The sequence below is a fragment of the Schistocerca nitens genome, chromosome 5 (genome assembly GCF_023898315.1).
Source record: "Schistocerca nitens isolate TAMUIC-IGC-003100 chromosome 5, iqSchNite1.1, whole genome shotgun sequence".
Classification (NCBI taxonomy): domain Eukaryota; kingdom Metazoa; phylum Arthropoda; class Insecta; order Orthoptera; family Acrididae; genus Schistocerca; species Schistocerca nitens.
Genome location: NC_064618.1, coordinates 790,076,558 through 790,100,113, shown reverse-complemented (window position 1 = coordinate 790,100,113; position 23,556 = coordinate 790,076,558). Strand labels below are relative to the sequence as shown.

General features: G+C 38.5%; 1 protein-coding gene across 2 annotated transcripts in view; it reads right to left on the bottom strand.

Moving 5' to 3' along the window:
* LOC126259671 (inositol polyphosphate-4-phosphatase type I A) overlaps positions 1–23,556 on the bottom strand; it is a 272,253-nt gene that overhangs the window by 123,989 nt on the left and 124,708 nt on the right. For both annotated transcript variants that reach the window (XM_049956616.1, XM_049956617.1), the window contains one exon: positions 8,931–9,400. In XM_049956616.1, coding sequence (XP_049812573.1) covers positions 8,931–9,400 — 470 coding nt within the window. The remainder of the gene's footprint in view (positions 1–8,930; positions 9,401–23,556) is intronic.

Below are 23,556 nucleotides of genomic sequence, written 5' to 3'. Positions count from 1 at the left end.
AAGTTCTGTTGTAATACATTTCAGCTGATGAAAAAGAGGAAGGTTGTACTTCTCTGCTAAAGTTAACTGTACCCCTTGAAAGACATCCTCACCTGCTGTTACCATCATGCAAGTTCTCCAGTGAGTTAAATGTTTGTTAGTGTTAACACATCTAAAAAAAAAAAAAGAAAACAGTAAGACATTAAAAGCATCAAAGATGTCTGTAGATTAGTCCAGGGATATTAAGTACCAAGCAAGCTTTGATGCCTTTTCTTGCAATTGATTTGATAAATTAGAATCTTCATCTTCAACTCAATGCACCATTGTGTTCGCTAAAAGAGTAACCACTTTACATTGTTTGGTTTTGTCACAAAACAGTTCTTCAGGCAATAACCGTCAATGAACATCCTCACGTGTTTGGTGATTTCATGTGCTATTTATACACTTACTTTCATAACGGCTTCACTTTCCTGAAAATATTTACTAAAAATGTTCTGTTGACAACAAAGTCTACGTTTCAATGTTTTGAATTCATTTTCAATTCACTTTCACGCATCTTGTCCCTGATTCTCTCTCTCTCTCTCTCTCTCTCTCTCTCTCTCTGTCTGTCTGTCTCTCTCTTTCCTTTTTAGTGGCAATTTCCCAGTCCATATTTCATTGAAGATACAACACTCACTATCCATTTTTCTCTTTTTAGCTTCCATTTTTCTCTTTTTAGCTTCAATGGACATACCGCTCATCATTCCAAACAAAAACTTGAAATAACAGACTACTAACACATAAAACATGGTGAAACCAAAAAAACCAGTGATCTAAGCAAATCACAGCCAGGAACAAAAAGTCACAGTCATCTGCAGGCAGAGCACTCCTGATGTTGATTCTGACATGCTTTGAGAGCTGGAAGGCTCCTAGAGGTCTCTATTAGAGTTTAAAAAAGTGGGAAGAATCACATGTTACTTTAAAAAACTTTCACTCAAGTGTGAGCTGGATTAAATGCCTTCACAAGACAGGTGCAGCCCACAGGCTGCATTTTGGAGACTCCTGCCTCAGCCCATGAAAATTGATGGAATGCTGTCACACTGCAAGTCATCAAACAGGTTTGAAAACCAATGGCAGTGATAGTCATCTATACACACATAAATTCAAATTCCCTACTTGCCTCTTTCTGTATATCCCGGCTATTTTCGGGAACTATCATAGGGATTTTGATATGGTTTTTACTAATATGTCGGCCAATTTAGGAGAAAGGTTTTTGTATGTAGGTTATAAATACACTGCTAGAAAAAAATACAAGACCTTTCTAGAAGTTTCCAATTTACTCAAGTTTTATTGTTGCCACAGTGTATATGGAGCACGTGAAATGATTACATTTACAGATCAATAGTACAAGCAGTTCTGAGGTACCTGGTATCAACCCATGCTGCAATACCAATATTAGTATGTGGTGTGGCCTCTACGGCTGACAATGCTGGCACTAACTCTGGATTCCAGTCAACCATATGAGTGGCAAATTCTGTCCTGCGATACATTGTGCCACGTCTGCTCGACCTGTTCACATAGTTCTGTAAGAGTTATTGGTTGACGAGTTGCACGGGTCACTTCTTGTCTCATCATATCCCACACATGCTCGATTCGAGACAAATCCATAGATCATGCTAGCCAAGGAAGTCGCTGCACATCTTGCAGAGCATGTTGAGTTTCACTGACAGTGTGTGGGCGAGCATTATCGTGTTGGAACAAACCATCACCTTCCTGTTGCAAGTACGGCAAGAAAATGGGTCTAACAACATTCTGCAGATACTGGGGCACTGGTTAGCATCCCCTCCATAAACACCGCAAGTGTACAAGACCTGCAGCTTATTGCACCCCTGGCCATAAGGCCTAGGGTAGGGCCAGCTTGTCTTGGACAAATGCAGTCTACAAGACAGCACTCACCAGATCTACATCGTACACGCAAACGACCATCACTTATGTGCAGGCAGAATCTGCTTCCATTACTGAAGTCTGTGGTGCACCATTCCATCTTCCAAGTGATCCTCTGATGGGACCAGTCTAGCTGTGCATGTTGATGCTGTGGTGTGACTGGAAGATGGACTAGAGCTATGCATACCCATAGTCCACTGCTAATAACCCTCTCGTAACAGTTTGTGTTGACACGTTTGGGCTCACAAGCCCTCTTATATGTGCTGCGGTAGCTGTATGATCTACCACTGCTGCCCTTAAAATATGATGGTCTGGCAGCCACCTGTGTGGGTGGACGTCCAGAGCCTCACCTATGAGTCTGATAATAATATGCGGTAACCGATAACAGCAATAACAGCATCACTGCACAATTTACGTAGAACATCCAACTTGTGTGGCAGTTCTCCAAGGGGACCATCCTGTCACTCGGAAGGCCATAATTTGACCCCTTTCAAACTCACTCAGTTGGTTGCAGGACACATGAGTGTGTCTCCACGGCATGGTTGCCTGCTCGCTACACATGTTGGCACCATACTAAACCTTCTGGCTCTGAACATTAAAGGGTAGATACCGATGGTGCTTGGTAGCTATGCCACTATGCTATCTATTGGCAGACTATGTTGAAACCATTATCAGTACATCTACTATCCTCCAGACGGCATAAGCCATCACTGAACCAAAATCGATACCATCTTTCCAAGTGTACTACTATTTTTCTTTTACGGCAATGCGTTTCAAGCTAATTGGCTGAACTATGATGAATTTATCAACTGCCAGTGTGAAAACAATGCTACTGTTTCCTTGTGATCAATGGCAGAACTTCTTCAATTGACAGCTCTGTGCAGCACAATGCAGATATGGCCAAACTGAATGTGTGAAAATGATCTGCTTCATTTGATGTACCAACAATAGACATGACATGTTTAGCACAGCATAGTAAATGTGGCTGCGACTTAACATATTCAGTTATTACTTGTTTGGACACTTTGAAATCAAGCTATATTTCACGTGCATCACTTTATAACCTAAAGTGTACCAACCTATAACCTACAGTGTACCAACCAGTTTTTGAGCTTCTTAAAGAAAGAAATAGACAGGACATAATCTTCTTGTCACCTTAAAGACAGATGATTGAATGGCATTCAGAAACTCCCAGTGGATGACTGTACAAAATTTTGAAGCATTTCTACAGATGGTTAGATGACACATTTTGAAAAAAGATGACAATTTCAGTCTGTCAATTTCTGCTTACCTCACATTTTCAGTTGCAATTCGCCCAATTCACTGTAAATTCTTCAAACAACGAGCAGCAGTTACTTAACTTCGAAGTATCATAGACTACCATTTGAGAAAAATTGCCCAACAAAAACACATGTGAATAAAAAATCATTGACTTTTAATTTTATTGCAAAAAGTAAAACACTTTCTGAAGAACTACATCAGCAAGGGCTGCACCTCTGATTCGTTTCCATAAAGAAAGTTTTTTCAAGAGTGAAGATGACTCAGCATTCGGCATTCTGCTTCCCTTGAATCAAACCTAGATGCAGACATGGTTCTTTACATGATAGGGCAAATACGTCTGCCACAAAGAACTGCGGCAATGGATCTCAGTAATGAATCACTATGCACAAAGGTTTGTCATGGACAAAAAATCTAGATCAGGTGTGTTTCTTTCTGTTTCATTTTATTTTATTTGTGGCCTTTGGACAAGATCCACTCATCCAGACTCCCCTACATTATGCTACAAATTCAAAGACATATCCAGTCAGACAAACACACACACACACACACACACACACACACACACACACACACACACACACAATGACTGTCTCCGGTCACTGAGGCCGGACTCGTTGTTCTCAGCATTTTATAGATAACTTTGAGCAGTGGCTTATAAACAAATTTACTGGTATGGCACCCTAGTCGTCCAACCGTATATACTTAGTACTACCCATGTGAAGCTGGGTCAGTTTGCAGTATTCAACAGAAACATCCTAACTCACAATATCGTAGATAATGCTATAGACTGCTATGCAGAGTAATTTAAAGATGTAAGTTATCTTAGTCAAAGAGAGCCATTATTCTACCACCATGGGTGCAAATGTCATGTTACTACTGTATCACAGTTTAGTTCAGTGCAGCATGGAAGAGGCACAGTACTATACGACACAATAATGGAATTAAACAGAGAGGCACCAAACAAAAGCAGAAATCCTTGCAACCAAAGTTGTATGGGCAAATTTTCCTTCTTGATACCTTAGGGGAAACAGCTAGAGTAGCTGCTATGTACCAGACAATAGAAGGAACAACTTCTTCATAGTAAATTTTCTACACTATGAGCTCATTAGTGGGAAGTCAATGGAACACACCTTAAATTACGCAATAAAACCAGAGAAAATTGCTACTTATAACTATGTTGCTGCCATGATCACCAGGCATTCAGTAACCTATGGTGGCCATCAATTTATGCCATTCTGAGGTGACTTCGACTGCCTACAAGTATTATACAATCGTTTTAGGAGCTTTTGCCAAAAATAGAAGCGATGCTGTCATGTCTAGAGACATTATTAAAAATTCAGAAAACTGCTCACAGGGATTCATAAGTGGCTCTGTCTCTTGGTATCTGATATTAGAAAAGCTTCAAGACAACAAAACTTTCATAGTCAATGACATGATGATTCTTATGAAAAGAAACTCTGACAAGTTACTTGGATAAAGGATGTAATACAGTTGCTCAATAATTACCATACATAAGTGGTTTGTTGTGCCTGAAAGAAGAACATATAAGTTATTAAAAGAAAATGTTTTAAGAGGCTTGATCATGAAACTGAGCAACAGGTCCATAAAGAGAAAGTTCAGAATCAAAAACGTAGGCATCTTTTCAGATCAGTGAAAAAAGTTTTAAAGCTTGTATAGAAGAAAAGACCAACAAAGGTACCTTTGAAAGTTATGATTATAAACTGCCATTGCAAAAAAACAATATATATCATAACCCAATCCCAACTGTGATCATGGTATACTGTGAAGTTACTTGGTCACACAGACTTCTGCTCACAGTATCACTACATTCAGTTAACCAGGTGCAATGCAAAACACTTTTTCAGTTGACAAGAGCACTTGGTGCTAAGTTGGGTCATTGTAGGTAATACTTGGGATATGTGCATTAGATCACAAGAAAAAAGAGTAAGTTCATAATGTGATTCTCATCATGTTGCAGAAATTATGGGGCAATGCCCACACAGTGAGATGCACCTATGGTTTCCCTCCAAACATAAAAGAGATCCTGGGAATGAGATGAGGTACCTATGTACATTGCAGATCATGAACAACACTCCCACTGCCATCTCATGAAAGGCTTTAGTAGAATGACACCTTAACTATCAACTGCATCTGCTGCACTAAGGACGGTTGTGACAGAAGGCACTCCCTCAAAGAGAAAAGTCAACAGCTGCAGCAAACAGACAAGCAACAGCACACACACAATTAACATAACTGCAAAATCAGAGCAGAAGTGTAATCATGGGCCCAGCTTTCATCATTCAAAGAACTGGGACCAAAGAGATGTGGGTTGGTATGTGCAACATTACTCATTGCTGCTAACAACAATGCCCCCCCCCCCCTCCTCTGATCATGGAAGTAGCCTGCTACAACAATGGAGCCAAGAGACAAAAACAGAGGCAGAGTCCATCACAAAAGCCAATAAGTGCCTAACGAACCAGCAGCATTGCCCTACTGACAGGGAAGCGACTGAATGCCTTACAGGCAAAAACTGGTGATCTACATCTACATTTACATGACTTCTCTGCAGTTCACACTTAATGTGCCTGGCAGAGGGTTCACTGAACCACTTTTACATTATTTCTCTGTCGTTCCACTTTCTAGCAGTGCACGGGAAAAATGAACACTTAAATCCTTCCATGCAAGCTCTGATTTCTCTAATTTTGTTACAATGATCACTTCACCCTATGTAGGTGTACCACCTACACAGGGAAAAGTGATAGGTGTACCACCATAGGGAAAAGTGATCATTGTAATAAAATGAGAGAAATCAGAGCTCCCATGGAAGGTTTTAAGAGTTCATTTTTCCCGTACACTGCTAGAAAGTGGAACGATAGAGAAATAATGTAAAAGTGGTTCAGTGAACCGTCTGCCAGGCATGTTAAGTGTAAACTGCAGAGCAGTCATGTAAATATTTTCATGTTCAGAGGAGAACAATGGAGATTGAAATTTTGCAAAAAATCTTGCCACAACAAAACACACCTTTGTTTTAATTACTGTCACTCCTGCTAGCGTATCACATCAAGTGACACACTCTCTCGTGCTTAATGATGAGCTGTCTTCTTTTGAGCTTTTTCGATGTCCTCCATCAATTGTATTTGGTAATGATCCAATACTGCACAGCAGTACTCTGGCAGAGGATGGACAAGCATAGTGTAGGTAGTCTCTTTAGTAGACCTGTTGCATCTCTGAAGTGTTTTGCCAATAAAACACAGTCTTTGTTTTGCCCCTCCCACAACATTACTGATGTGTTTGTTCCAATTTAAATTGTTTGTAATTGTAATTCCTATGTGGTTAGTCAAATTGACAGCCTTTAGAATTGTGTGATTTATCATGTAACCAAAGTTTAATAGATTCCTTTTAGAACCCATGTGGATGACCTCACACTTTTCATTATTTAGGATCAATTACCACTTTTCACACCATACAGATACCTTGTCTAAATCATTTTGCAATTGATTTTGATCATTTGATGATTTTACTAGTTGATAAATGACAGCTTCATCTGCAAATAATCGAGGGTGGCTGATCAGATTGTCTCCTAAACGTTAAACATAGATTAGGGACAGCAGAGTGCCGATAACACTTCCTTGTGGAACGCCAGATCTCACTTCCATTTTACTTGATGACTTTCCATCAATTACTACAACCTGTGATCTTCCTGATAGGAAATCACAAATCTAGTAGTATAACTGAGAAGATACTCCATGGACACACAATTTGATTAGAAGTCACTTGTGAGGAACTGTGTCAAAAGCCTTCTGGACATCTACAAATACGGAATCAATTTGAGATCCCTTGTCGACAGCACTCATTACTTTGTGAGAATAAAGGGCAAGTTGGGTTTCACAAAACAACGTTTTTTGAGTGCATGCTGACTGTGTGTCAAGAGATCATTTCCCTCGAGGTGATTCATAAAGCTTGGACACATTGTATGTTAAAAATCCTACTGCAATATTACCGTTCATAAAGTAGTTCAAATAGATATAGTGAATAGATGTGATAGAGAAAGGAAAAATGTTTGTAGTACAATATATGAGTGGTAGATATAGTCAGGTATGGTAGGTAGATGGTCTTAATTAATTGTAGAAATATTTATGGTGATGGTAAACCGAGTTATGTTAATTGTAAGAGTAAAAGCACTTCCATTAGCTGCCAATGTATAGGAAACAATAACAACTGTTGATAGTATAATTTGAGTGAGAATGAATACAAACTGTGTTTAAATTGCAGGAAACTGGCAACAATGTAGCAAATGAACAAATATTGTAATAACACATCGTAACAAAGTTTTAAATGCCCTGAGTGCAGCTTCAGTCATTATGCCCAGTTCACAGCTGCAAGGTGTCTCTGTAAGGTGAATCAACAGATCATCTAGAACGTACTTGAATCTCATACAAATTAGTGAACAGAGAAAGCAGAGAGCTGAATATCTCACTATCAATCCATTTGGAGGACCTTGGCACTCACAATTAAATACTGCTACAAGTTTTGATGCCTAAGGAAAAACCAAATTGCCTTGAGTTTGTATCCAACATTATACATAAGAATACGATAACCATAAGGACCTTGTGTGTAGTGGGAAAGATACATCTCTTTTTCTGAATGGTCTCTATGTGGGAAACTGGCATGAAGAAAACGTGCACTATCATGCAGTTACTTCTGGACTTGATGAAAGTGAATATGTTCTGTGACATCTTATAATTTATGGCCACTTTTGCTTAATTGAACAGACTATTAAGGGGCACATTTATCTAGACATGCAGCAAAATTGGATCGTGTTGCTGTCAGAGACAGACAGGATGGGCTTCACTTACCAACAAAATGGCGTTCACTCTGGCTTCGAACTTGACGTTAATAAATTCTTAAACATAGTACTGCGAAACAACAAAGACTTTTATATACGTATGAAAAGCTTAACAACAGTAGGTCAAAAAATACAGCTGTACATCAGCAAAAGAATTTCAATCACTTTTAATAAACCAGTGTTGCACACTAGTATGATCACATGTTGAAGGAGATAGTTAAATGCAACACAATAGTGACTGATACGGAAAGGAACAACATGGCTCACTGAGTAATGCTATGCACTACAGCTCTTCATCCACCATGTAACTCCTGCAGATGCAAGAAGATTTTGGTGTCGGGCATGTTATAAAAAGATATAACATATATTACTCCTTGGATGTAGCATCTACTAATCAATCCTATCAAATTTCTGCTCCAGTGAGCAGCAGAAGTACATTAAATTTTGCTGCCTCTGTAAAATGAAATAGGCATCCTGAACATTTTAGATTACTTATCTAGGAGACAGTGTTGTCATATTTGGAGGGGGCGGGAGAGGAGGAGGAGGAGGAGGAGGAGGAGGAGGAGGAAGGGAGAGAGGTAGTAGTAGGGAAGGGAGGGGGAGGGGGAGAGGGAGGGAGGGGCGAGAGGGAGGGAGGGGGGAGGGGGGGAGGGAGGGAGGGAGGGAGAAAGAGAAATCACACAGCAGACGAACAGTCATAAATCATTATTGGTTCTCAACAATCCCTTTTCTTTTTTGGGAGCTTTAGAAATTCTCTCTTTGGATACTCTAGTTGTAAAAAGTAGTGAGTCTGAAAAATTTTTCTTAGATTTCTGCTACATGCTATTTCTGTAAACATTAATTTCAACTTGCATTTCACTTGCAATTTTTTAATTAAATAAAGCAATATGTGATGCTTTACCGCAGAAACCTCATGCTCTGGCACACTACGGCATGGTGTAGACTCCGTGCTCCCACCCTTATCTTCAGGTTCGAGGTTCCACACACTGATTGACAGGAAACCGACAGTAGTACCAGATGCTGATTGTAGGGGTATACGTAGACGATCTGCTTCTTGTATTTTCCCTAGAGTGACGATTGCTGAACCAATGGGAATTGCTGTTTGAGACACATGTTCACGAACATCAAAAGCAGTCAAACGGACTCTCGTGTCTGTACCCAAGCCGTCACTAGCACGGAAGCTGATGGTGTTAAGGAAGCATGGATTACTGCTCCTCTCAACCACTTCTGTTTTCCCATATTTCATCCAGACTCTTTCTGATGGTATGAAAACATGCACAGCAAGCACAGGGTTAGGTGAGCGCCCATGACCATCACAAAGCAAATTATCACAGGCCAATGATATCTCACAAAGTGGCAATTCTGAAGGATCTGCAAACAAAAGAAAACAAATGTTAGCAGGATAAGTCTGCATGTCAAGTAAAATGGTACAAATGTACAGGCACATTTATAAGATCAAAGTACTTATACAACAGAAAAAGCTCTACACCAGCACCTAGATTTATGGCAGCGACATTTCTTGACAAAATATCAGTCCAATAATTATTCTACTAAGCTGTAATTTTCTTACATGAGTCTCAATGTTGCTCTGCAGATATAATTAACTGGCAAGCAACTCACTCACTCACTCACTCCAAATGGAAGGAGCAAAGATAAACATACAGTTGAGGAAATTAGTAATGGTCACGCACATAAACCATACTGACACTGTCAGTCAGATTTAGGTGCCTGTTGCCCACTCAATTCCTCAACCACATAGCAAGTTGTTACCTCTGCTCCTTCCAATTTAAGGTTTCTTTTTAGTGTTTTTTATCCCCATGTTCTGATTAGTGGCCAACACCGACTTCCGAAATTCCATTACACATTTGTCTAAATTAGTCTGAATTTTGGCAGAGAACATGCTTGCTTACGCATCTGAAGACATTACTAAATTTAGGTAATCAAACTCTCATATTTCTCAGAGTGAAATCATGAGTATATTTTCTGTATTTAGTAAGTTTTTCTGATCCTTGTTTCATGTAACCAGATACACAATGTAGGTAGTTCATTACTCCAGCACAGATTTAAAATTCAGTTGTCTGATTTTTAATTGGAATGTATGTGTGAACTTTCCTCGTATGTATATGTTTCATTTCTTCTACTTTTCATTTCGTTTCAGTTTTATGATTATGTAGCTTTGTTCAAGCAATGTGGTAGTAATTTCACCATGTGTTAATTCAGGACAAACTTGGATACGTTTTATTCTTAATGGCGCATGATACTTTATTGCTATTTGTGTCTATGATGTGTATGTTTGTCTTCTTTTAACTTTCACAAATCTTTGTAATTTTGCTTTGTTCATGAATATTCAACAGTATTTGCAGGTGTTTCACGCCTCTGTAGCTTATTCTCATGTGTGAGGTGAGGCAGATAAATTTCTTTTTGGAAAGTGTTCCATAGTATGCATATTCACAATAATTACATCACAGCGATGTGGATGAACCTCTGAGTCTTTGACTTACTGCAATGGGTAAATGCGTGTGTGAATATAATAGGTTTGTCTGAATTTTTCCCATCAGCACCTAAGATTTCCTTTACGTTTATCACCACAATGCACCTCAGTCAATGACAGATCAGACTTTAGAATTAATTTGTATATTTTTAATATGATGTTTTATTTTAATAAACTATGTTAAACTGTGATGACAGTTTCCCAGACAAACCTGTCCCCTTTTGTAAGATTATTTTTAATACATCCCACCTGGCATTCCTGAAGCACAAAAGGCAGACCTTATATTTGTTGATTTTTATCTGCTCATCTTATTCTTTTTGACAAGGCTTAAGCTCCTGTTTGCTCTGAATTATTTGATTTATCATCTGTACTTAACCTGTTTCCAGATATTCACTAGGATCTTTTTATTAACTTTAACATGTTAGTTATGCTTACCAATTCAGTGACTGATTCAGTTCTTGTATCAAATTTTTCCAATTTTAATTAAATTGGGTGGTGACCTAGAAAAATATTGTGGCACACGAATCTTACAGTAGACTGCAGAGTTACATGTTGGCTAATTTCCCCCAGTTTCTGTTTGCAAATCATTTTCCAGATAACCATTCACTCATTACTAACCATTTATATGGCAACCCTGTATGCAACAATGACTGAAGCTGTAGAGAAACAGTAAGAAGGTAGGATGTATTAATTGCAACTTACGCATTGTTCCAAGACTATTTCTTCTCATGATTTTACAGCGTCGTTCTTGACTCAGAGTTGCACTGTTCTGTATCGTTTATGTATGTATTTTGTAAGTTTTGGAACTCTTTTGTTTAATTGTGTGTGGGTACATATTGCTTGTGTCAATTCTACGTGTCAGATTGTGTGTGATACTTGTATTTAGACTGTGTGCGAAACTTATATTCTGACTGCTTGTTTAGGAAATTAGACATCCATATTTTTTTTATTTCTGTGGCTGCAGATGTTTTATAGCGACATTTTGCAGAAGTGGGCTTTACTTATGGCGACTCGTACCTGGTCCAAAAGCAATAACAATAGCAAAAATCTTGACACGATGGAACACAGTAATTGTTCAGCTGCAGAGGTCGAGCAAACCCAGAAGTATAGTAGCAGGGACTCCGTACCTCTATGATGTAGTGCAGGGTAATGAACAGTTTTCAACTGGAAACGTTAGCAACAATACCACACATGTAAGTTTTGAAAACAAATAGAAAACACCCACTTTCATGTTAGAAAGTGCAGGGAAGACCGTAAGTAATAGCAGTGAAAGTACAGCTCAATCCCTGATCAGCCCTGTAGTAATCTATCAATTTGATATGAGAGAGCTAGTAAGAATATTATCTGAAGAGAATCATAGGCATTAGAAGAAAGTAATAAAAAATTATCTGAGGAGAATCATAAGGTGATAGAAGAAAGAAATATAAAATTATCTGAGGAGAATCATAAGGCGTCAGAAGAAAGTAATAAAAGTTATCTGAGGAGAATCATAAGGTGGCAGAAGAAAGTCATAAAAATTATCTAAGGAAGTGGACCAGGAGCTGGCAGGTTTTGCAGTAAAGATGAAAAATGATATAGTTGCAGGAATTTAAGGAGCAGATTCAAATTCTCAAACAGCATGCAGGAAGAGAGTCTTACGGGGGATTTCTGTATCAGCTGAGTCATGTAAGCATGAACATGTGGAGCTGCATACACTTGTGGAAAGTCCAGCGGCACAGGTACTGGAATGCTTTAGTGACCGAGTGGATGCTAATAGCAAAGCGATCCACATATTGGAAGCCGAGGTTGCAAGCAAGGCTGGAAGGTTAGGGGATTTGTTCATTAGCAACATTTGTGACACGAAAGCACCAATCAGCTTAGTTCAGAGGGTAGGGAGGAGATCACCACTGAAAGCTCAACGTAGTCAGTGGGAAGCAAACATACAACATAGGGACATTGCGACAGAATTTTGTGAGTGTGTATCACACTTAGAGAACCTTGGGTACAATGCAGAGGCCAGTGAACGTGTCTGTAAACACAGGTGGGAGAGTACAGATCAGGCACAGTACTGATTTGGACGAGGCTAGGGGAGAATAAAGTGAAATGGGAGCACTCGCGAGAGATCTCCATGAGAGGAAATGCACAGATTTGATTTTAAATATTTCCCCTTGGTGAGGAAGTTAGAAGTGCTTTGGAATGCTCCAGATGGGACTCATCCCAGGCTTTGGTTACAACATTTCCAATTTTCCCTTCCTCCAATCTTGCTGAACTCACACAAGATTGAACAGATGTGTGGGTGCCTCGGAAGTAAGCCAGCTGTATGCATGAGGGGGGCAGCAGGCCACTGCAACTCAGTCAAGCAACTGCAACTCAGTTAAGGAGTTCCAACAGATTTTTCTATCAGTATACTGGTCTGAGGCAGCCCAGGACTGCATTAAACATGGGATAATTATGATGCCGAAGTTGCATCATCCAGGCTTTTCAAGCCCAGCTCAGTTATTCAAAGATATGCTATACAAAAATCAGTTCTTTTACGATCCTTAAAGACCAGCAGAACTGAATCACATTTTCTTTATGAATTTACCAATGAACTTGCACCACACTATTATTGCCAAGATGAAACAGAGGGATTTAGAACCATGCTACAGGAACTTCAGTACAATGCAGGTGACGGCGCACAGCATGGTGGATCATATTCAGATAGACAGATGAGTTGTGACCATAGTCGCAGCCGCAGTGAAAACAGGAGACAGGACCACACATGGAGGTGAGACCGATATGAGGATGAAACACATCAGCCATATCAGAACTGGCTTAATAATATGTAATAATAATAATAATAATCGCAAGCAATGAGGAAGGAGAAGGGGGAGGAGTCACATCTCAAAAAAACCGGGGTCCATCTGGCTCCAGATGGTAGCACCCTGTGAGGGCCTCTGCCTAGAGTTACAGTTGAAGCCCGGTCAACAGTCTCAAAGGCGGAAGAGGAATCCTAACTCCCAATCGCGAAGAGAGCGGAAGAACCTAATGGAGAAAACCATGAAAAATAATCATATCGGGCTAACAATCCGATGTTACCTTAGAATTTATTTCCTACCATGTACAATGTACAATTTCAATTGCAGAATGGAAAGTCCACTAAAAGAAAGCAATACCCCAGGTGGTAACTCGAAAGAGGAATCCACCATTGCTTTATGCAATGCATCGGGACCTAGGGTTCTGGGGAGACCCAACGTCTGCCTTAAGAAGGAGTCGGAGCATCCTTGGTATCCTTCCAAACTCAAGTTCAAAAGGAAATTCTTTGCAGGCACCTTGAACGTAAACTTATCACTAAAAATTGGTAAACAAAAAGAACTTGAAATTCTCTTAGATAAGCATGAAACACAAATGTTAGCAGTTTAAGGAACAAGATTTTTGGATGAAAATGTTACAGAAATCAAAAACCATAGAATTTTTTAGGGTAAACCAGCAACAAAAATCACGAAAGGCATGCCAATACTTGGTACCACTTTCAATGTTCATAAAAATTTAGTAGATAACATTACACAATTCAAATCCAGTTCTGAAAGACTATCCCTTCGCACAGTTAAATGCAAGAATAAACAGCATACCTTTGTTAATTGTCATGCCCCAATCAATGATGACAATAAGAAAAATCCAAGTAAAGTAGAAACATTCTGGGAACTTCTAGAGGAAGAAATATCAAAAATTCCAAAATCAAATGTTGTTATACTAATGGGGAATTTTAATGCACAAATAGGGAGGGAAAAATCATTTCGAAAAATAGTATGATATTATCCAACCCATAAAAGAACAAACAAAAATGGCACAAGACTAATCAGTCTTTGTAGAACATTTCAGCTGAAAGTAATGTCCACCTTCTTAAAAAAAAATATATATATATATATATATATATATATATATATATATATATATATAAAAACAAAACTTTAAATATGTCTGCTTGTGTCTGTATATGTGTGGATGGATATGTGTGTGTGTGTGCGAGTGTATACCTGTCCTTTTTTCCCCCTAAGGTAAGTCTTTCCGCTCCCGGGATTGGAATGACTCCTTACCCTCTCCCTTAAAACCCACATCCTTTCGTCTTTCCCTCTCCTTCCCTCTTTCCTGATGAGGCAACAGTTTGTTGCGAAAGCTTGAATTTTGTGTGTATGTTTGTGTTCGTTTGTGTGTCTGTCGACCTGCCAGCACTTTCATTTGGTAAGTCACATCATCTTTGTTTTCAGATATATTTTTCCTACGTGGAATGTTTCCCTCTATTTTTTATATATATATATATATATATATATATATATATATATATATATATATATATATATATATATATATATTAGAGGGAAACATTCCACGTAGGAAAAATATATCTAAAAACAAAGATGATGTGACTTACCAAATGAAAGTCCTGGCAGGTCGACAGACACACAAACAAACACAAACATACACACAAAATTCAAGCTTTCGCAACAAACTGTTGCCTCATCAGGAAAGAGGCAACAGTTTGTTGCGAAAGCTTGAATTTTGTGTGTATGTTTGTGTTTGTTTGTGTGTCTGTCGACCTGCCAGGACTTTCATTTGGTAAGTCACATCATCTTTGATCAAGAAAGGCAAAAACATGGATCTTTCCGAAACCAATGCTAGGGGAGTTCCAGTTAGATCATGTGGCTATTTCGAAATACAATTTTAAAGAAATCACGAATGTAAAAGTAGCAAGAAACAGGGAATTTGATTCTGATCATTACCTGACTAAAATTAAAATGAAACTTCCTGGCAGATTAAAACTGTGTGCCCGACCTTTAATCTGCCAGGAAGTTTCATATCAGCGCACACTCCACTGCAGAGTGAAAATCTCATTCTGGAAACATCCCCCAGGCTGTGGCTAAGCCATGTCTCCACAGTATCGTTTCTTTCAGGAGTGCTAGTTCTGCATGGTTCGCAGGAGAGCTTCTGTAAAGTTTGGAAGGTAGGAGACGAGATACTGGCAGAAGTAAAGCTGTGAGGACCGGGCGTGAGTCGTGCTTCGGTAGCTCAGATGGTAGAGCACTTGCCCGCGAAAGGCAAAGGTCCCGAGTTCGAGTCTCGGTCGGGCACACAGTTTTAATTTGCCAGGAAGTTTCATATCACCGCACACTCCGCTGCAGAGTAAAATCTCATTCTAAAATTAAAATGAAACTTCTGCCTAATAAAAACCAAAAGAGACAGCAAAAATTAATTAAATTAATTAATTAAATATAATACAGACAGGCTCAAAATCATCAGAGAGATAATAAAAAATTTTCAGGAAGAAGTTAAAGTAACTAAATAAGGGAAATTGGAAGAAATATCGAAAGAAATCAACAAGACAGCGAAACACGTATTTGGAACAACAAAAATGAAGAAGAAAGTCTGGTGGAATGAAATCTATGAAGAAGCAGTAACAGAAAGAACAAAAGAGTGGAACAAATGAAAATGTTCTGGGAAACCTGAACACCATGATGAATTTAGAATGCAAAGGAAAGAAACAGCAAGAATAATAAAGAGTGCTAACAAATTGTTGCAGTGTTACCATGGTGTAAAAGTTTTGCCATCAATCAATATCTGCACCAGCTTCTGGCACATTGCTTTGGAGCCTTCATGTAGACAGCACACCGCCCTACTCTGTTACGGTAATTGCTACCAGTTCCGGCACCTTCCGTTCAGGCTGAACATATCTTCAGCAGCATTTATTAGAGGGCTAAACAGCATTTTGCTGGACAATTTACAGGAATAGCTAACACTTTAAGTCTATGATATTATCATCACAGAAAAGTCGTGAGAACAACATAATGAAATGTTACGTAGACTGTTGGAGGTTTTAGAAAATGCAAGTGTTATTATGAATTTAGAAAAGTCTCAATTTGGACAGAAAGAAATAAAGTTCATAGGGTATACAGTATTGGCCATTCAAATATGACTGGTTCCTAGGGTATACAGTATTGGCCGATGGAATATGACTGGATGCTGAGAAAATTTCAGAATAGCGGAGTGTGCACCACTGACAAATAAGAAGCAGTTGAGAGCATATTTATGCCTCTGCAACTTCTATATGTGGTTTGTAAACACGAGTGTACTTTCCACACCTCACCTTTGCACCTTGACAGGCAAAAACAACTTGTGGGATTGGGAGCAGGAGGCACACAAGGAATTTAACAAGATGAAGAATGCACTAAACAATGCATCCCTTCTGTCACATCCTGATCTGATGAAGGAGTTTTGTCTCACAACAGACAGTTCTTTGTCTGGCTTAGGTGCAGTTCTCTTTCAAGCAGATGATGAGGATGACCCATTTTCTTGGAAGACAATTTCCTGTGGCAGTAGAGTGCTCTTGCATTCAGAGAAAAACCATTCTATCATGGAACTTAAGGCACTTGCAATCATCTGGGCATGCAAGAAATTCCGGAGTTTTTTGTTTGGTCAAATGACTAGCGTGTTCAGGGACCACTGCACTCTGCAGTTTTTAATGAGCACAAAACTGGGATATGGAAGATTGTCCCGCAGGTTTTTATTTCTCCTAGAAATTTACTATCAAATACATTCCTAGAGAAAAGGATGGGATCACAGATGTACTGTTGCACACACCGTTAAGATTAGACCATGTGGGAGAGGAGAAGTTTGGAGTAAACAACTCCAGTGTTTTTTCCTTAAAAAATGTTGCTTTTGAAAACTTCACGTTCACATCCTTAAGTAACATCAGACAGGAGCAGGATAAGGACAATGTATTGAAAAACTTCAAGGAGAAATGGCACAACGAAGATAATGTGGCAATTCGTCTGCTTTATTTAGTTCGGAACGGGATCTTGTTCAAATGACAAGCCCCAGTGGCTGCTAGTAATCCCAGAGGAACTCGTGAATAAACTGGTCTGGTATGTGCATTTAAGCTATGGGCACTTTGGTGCATGTAAATGTTTCCTATGGCTGTGGAAACCTGCTACTTTAACAATATGCTTTGTCATATTTAGAAAGTAATTAAGCGCATGCAGGCACTGCCAGCAAGAGCAATCGACCATGGAGTCATATGGTGCATCACTGCATCCCATTACTCTGAGTTCTAGCTGAAGTAGATATTTTTGGTCCTCTAGTATGCTCTAAGACAGGTTTTAAATGTGTCTTTGTCGCAGTGGAGCTCAAATCGAAATGTTTGTGCCTGATGCTACTAGGGCAAAGCCATGGGGGGAGGCAGTTGCAAGTGCATTCTCCAATTCAGTGGGTTCAGTGAAGAAAGTCATCTCTGCTAATGGACCACTATTTAGGTTGAAGTTCTGGGAGCGTATGCTATCTAGCAGAAAAATTAAACCAGTGTATATCTCACTATACCATGCTTCCTCTAACGCTAGCGAACGCTGGATGAAGAAAATTGGGAAACTCTTTTATATATACTGCAATCGTGACCACCGGTAGTGGGACACACATATAAACCAATTTCAGGACATACTGAATGAGTTGCTGAATGGGACGACTACACTTCCTCCTGTTTTGGTACTCGAAACCAAAGAGGGCCAAGTAAAGTAAAGGACATGGTTCCTTGGCTTGCTGAATCGGGATTTAGGCGTACTGAAATTGTGGACTTTGCAATGTGAAACATTAAAAGTGCAGCTGAGACAAGAATCAAAGCTCACAAAAAGAACATTTGAAAGATTCAGTTTCATATTGGTCAAAAGGTTTGGATCCAGAATCATAAACTGTCCAACAAGCAATTTGCCCTGTGCAAGAAATTTTTGAATTTGTACAGTGGTCCATATTGCATGAAACGCTTTCCACTAGGAAATGCACTGGAAAAGGAGATGCTCCAGACACAAAAGTCGCAAGGCCTCCATCACATTTCAAATATTAAACCATTTAAACCAGCAGATGTGGACACCATAGAGGAACAGTCAAACAAATCATGGTAGCATTGTTATTAGGTATGAAAATAAATCTTTGTTTGCACGTGGGTACTATAGTAGTTACATCTGTTTGTAGTAAATTGTCCCAACTCTGTAGATCTTTGTGTATGGGAATAAAGTTAGTGGTAAATAACACTCAGTCTCTGTAGGTAGAAGTAACACGGAATCCACTCCATTTCCTTACCATACCTTGTACAAGACATATCCTGACCAAATTCTCAATATAAATAATATGTTTTATCTTTACTATGTAAGACTTAAGTTTATTGTCTAAATTTTAAGTCTCATTCCAATAATGTTAAAAGAGCTTATGTGTGAATCTTGGTAACATTTTGCTCATACAAGTAACCTTGTGAGAAGTAAATTCATTTCTTTTTCACGTTTAAAAATTTTTGAAATCTTTATAATTTATTCATTGTTTCTTTTATTTCATTTTATTAAGGTTAACACTGTAAAGCCATTTTTGGGGCAGATTTCAATTTATTAAGGTTAACACTGTAAAGCCATTTTTGGGGCAGTTTCCCATGTATTAGTTTTAAGTCAACAGTAGAAATTTCCTTTGTAAATTCTGTAACACCTATATGATGTTATCGTGAGATGTTTCTCCGTGCAATTTGAGATTAACTTTGTGAACCTGCGGCAGCATCTGCTAGAGATTCTGTGGTTAAGAGCATGCCATCTGCGCCTAATGACGGATTTCCAAGGTGTGCTAATAACAGGTCGGCTCCGTCCAGTAGCGACAAAAGCAGATCTGCAAGAAGGGGCTGCTCAGCCCAACCCCCTGCTTCACAGTATCAAATGAAGGTGGCAGACCAATGGGTTGTATCTACCTGACAAGCCAAGGCCTAAGGCTAAGCCTGTGTCCGCAGGAGGCGATGTCAACTGTCAGACGCGCCCATCCGAATTCAATGTGCTCTGTGCCAAGGGGACGTGCCGCTCAACAGCGACTTACGTCATCAGGTGACGGCATCTTGATAGGTGTCCCTGCTGCTGAGGATGACACACACGGGAGCCAGTTCATGTCTCCCTTCCGAAGAGATACCACAAATGATCAAAGGCAGATTACAATTTGATGTCACTGATGACGTGTGAAGGCGGTACACCATGTGACCACGAATTGCATGATTGATGCAACTTAGTGTATACTTCACAAACTGCAAGAACAATGCAATCCTCTTGCTTCGACTTCAGCAAGTGCAATGACTGTGTGTGAAAACAGTGCATAGGTATTGCTCATTTCTGTGTGACTTAAACAAAACCTATGTACATATTTTCATTAAAAGTGATGACCACAGACATCACACTTAATGAATTACTGAAATAATTATGTTTTCCATCTTTGTCGATTTATTGACACTTTGGGTATGGCCAAGATATGATTCATGCTACTATCATCTCTCATGTATAATGTATTATCTATGTGAAATATGGAAGTGTGCACAATGGTGCCACGAACAAATTTCTTTCTTATTCATATTTTTATAATACTCTCAATAATCTTTGAACTTGTCAAATTTTTTTGTAAATTTATTGATATCTTTTATAACCAATCTGTGTATGTGTTTGCTTAGCCTAAACTTTTACTCTGATATATTCTGATGTGTGGCATTCTGTAATGTACTATAATCGCCATTCATGTTATATCTAAACTCAATTTTTTCCAGTGATTCTTTCACATTCACTTTTAACTCATTGTGTTCCCAAGTTGTACATATAAAATAGTTCTATTTTGGCTTGGCTCTTGGATTGGACGTGACATGAGAGTCACATCCACCTTTCCTGATTTTAAAAGCATCAACTGAACATAATGTTAATCTAGGTGACCAAATGAAGTACCTGTTTAAATCAGTATATTGCAGTGTCACAGAGTAGATTCATTTTACACATACATACTTATAGTTTGTTACGTTTTTTTAATGTTTGTTGCCTGTTTCACTGATGTACTCATAAACTGTCTACATTTAGGGCTGTTATTTTGTTCCTTTATTTTCTTTCATTTTTTTTCATTCTATTTCTCCTTTCTTTTGAAAGACTGGTTGATAATGCCCAACCATGGCAAGTACATTCTCTGCACAGTCTTTTTCACAGGACATAAGGCTTATGAAACATCTCTGTTAGATTTGTTTCATACTATTTAATTCGTATTTGTAGTTTAGTTTTGTACTTCATGTTTGTCTTCATTCAGTGGTACACAATTACATTAAAGTATCAATTTTTCCAGTAGCGTATAATCCTATGTACATTATCTGCACTTTTCACTACCGAATTTCCTTTCTCTCTTTATCATCTGTATGAATGAGTTAGTGAGTTTGTATGTTCAATCTGTCTTACATACGGTAGCAGTGCAGCATCTGGCTGTCTGATGCGGTAGCAACAGTGAAGCCAATGTAGCTTTCTCAGTCAAGGTAGAGGGATTTGCACCTTTTCAATAGTCATTCAACAGGAGTTAAGATGGTAGTGGAAAGGACCCCTTTGGTATACTGTGGCTAACTGGGGAAAGTTCATTTCAGGGAGAGCATGCTCTCGTCACTAGAGACTGGACCTATGGTGAGTGAAGACAGTACTCTGCAGTGCGACTTGACACTGATGAGAGTATTAATGTGTGATAGTGTGAGCTATTGCAAGTGATGTACACAACTGATCTGCTAGTTCACTTTCAAGTACAGTAATCGAATTCTTATATTTTTGTAGTGTAGTCACAAGTATATTTTCTGTATTCAGTAATTTTTTTCAATCCTTACCTTATTAAAATTCAATTGTTTGACTTTTTTTAAAATTGGAATGCATATGTGAACTTTTCTCATGAGTACTTGTTTTATTTCTTCTACTTTTAATTTCATTTCAGTTTTATGATTGTGTGGCTTTGTTCATGCCATGTGGTGGTAATTTCAATGTGTGTAATTTCAGGTCCCTCTTGGAGACTTTTTCTTCTTAATTCTGCGGGATATTTTATTGCTGCTATATGGTTTACATTTGCATTCTTGAAGTTTTCACGAGTTTTAGTAATTCTGCGGGTGTTTCATGGCACTGTAGCTGTTTCATGTGCAAGGTGATGCAGATAAATTATTTGTCCAAAGTGCTCCATAGTATTCATATTCACAATAATTCCATCACAGTGATCACAGTGATAAGGATGAACGTCTGAGCCTTTGACTTACAGTGATGGGAAAAATTCTTTTTATAGCTATTCCTGAGTGTGTGAATATAGTAGGTTTGTTTGAATTTTTCCCATCTGCGCCTAAGATTTCCTTTACATTTATCACCACAATGTACATCAGTTCTCAATATAATAATAAGTGAGTTAGTTACATAAAAGGCAATGACAGATCGAAGTTTAGAATTAATTTATGTATTTTTAACATGTTGTTTTATTTTAATAAACTATGTTAAATTGTGATGGCTGTTTCTCAGACAAACCTGTCCCTCTTTTTCAGATTATTTTTAATACATCCCAACTGGTGTTTCTAAAGCAAAAAAGGCAGGCCTTATATTTGTTGACTTTTGTCTGATCATCTAATACTTTTTGTTAATGCTTTAAGGTCCTGCTTGCTCTGAATTATTTGATTTATTGTTTGTACCTTAATTGTTTCCAGATATTCGCTTTGATTTTTTTTTTAATAACATTAGCACATTACTTATGCTTACCAATTCAGTGATTAACTCAGTTCCTGTATTAAATTTTCCCAATTTTAATTAAATTGGGTGGCAACACACAAAAATTTTGTGGCGCACAAAACTTACAGTAGACTGCAGAGTTCCACGTTGGCTAACGCCCCCCAGTTTCTGTTTGTAAATCACTTTCCAGATAACCATTCACCCATTAATAACCATTTAGTGTGTGTGTGTGTGTGTGGGGGGGGGGGGGGGCAGATTTTTTTTTCTTTTTTTTTTTCAACTTCGTGAGTCACATTGCTTTATAGCACTCTGAGCACATAAATTAACTCGGCACTTTCTGAATTTAAGGCTGATATGTGAGAGAGAACGATTTTAGATTTTTTGCAGTAAAACCCTAGATAGCTTGGTTCAGCGAGACATTTTGAATTTCATGGTTGTTCACGTGAATTACTGACTCTTCTGTATTTTCATTTTGTTGGGCCTGAAACTGTGAAGTTACAGTTTTTGTTGGTTTAAAATGAGCCTGTTTCTATAGAGCCATTAGGAAACTATTCGTCTGCAATGAACCTACAGGAGCGGTAAGATGACGTCGTTTGGTTTTTTTAAGCAGACTGGTATCATCTGCAAATAGTACTGCTTCTGTATTCTGTATGTATGAGGGCAGGTCATAACGTACACTACAAAAAAAAGGTCCTAAGACAGAGCCCTGTAGTACATCATGACTAATTAAGGATGGCTCTGAAAGGTAATTCTGTGTAGTGCTATTGCATTAATCTGAAATCTATTACTTCAGCCACTCATTTGGCACACCTCGTGCACCATAACAGTAAATTTTGATTAAGAGAACTGAATTACCTGTAACATCAAATTTCTTTGTCAGATCTAATAAAATATCTCAAATTTTGAAATGTTTGTTGACTGAATTTAAGATGTGATTGATAACATTAAAAGCAACAATCTCACTGGAATACTCTGAAACCATGCTGACAGAGTGATAAACAGGGTGGTCCACTGATCGTGACCGGGCCAAATAGCTCACAAAATAAGCGTCAAACAAAAAGACTACAAAGAACGAAACTTGTCTAGCTTGAAGGGGTAAACCAGATGGCGCTCTGGTTGGCCTGCTAGATGACGCTGCTATAGGTCAACGGATATCAGCTGCGTTTTTTTAAATAGGAACCCCCATTTTTTATTACATATTCGTGTCGTACGTAAAGAAATATGAATGTTTTAGTTAGACCACTTTTTTCACTTTGTGATAGATGACGCTGTAATAGTCACAAACATATGGCTCACAATTTTAGACGAACAGTTGGTAACAGGTAGGTTTTTTAAATTAAAGTACAGAATGTAGGTACGTTGGAACATTTTATTTCGGTTGTTCCAATGTGATACATGTACCTTTGTGAACTTACCATTTCTGAGAACGCATGCTGTTACAGTGTGATTACCTGTAAATACCACATTAATGCAATAAATGCTTAAAATGATGTCCGTCAACCTCAATGCATTTGGCAATACGT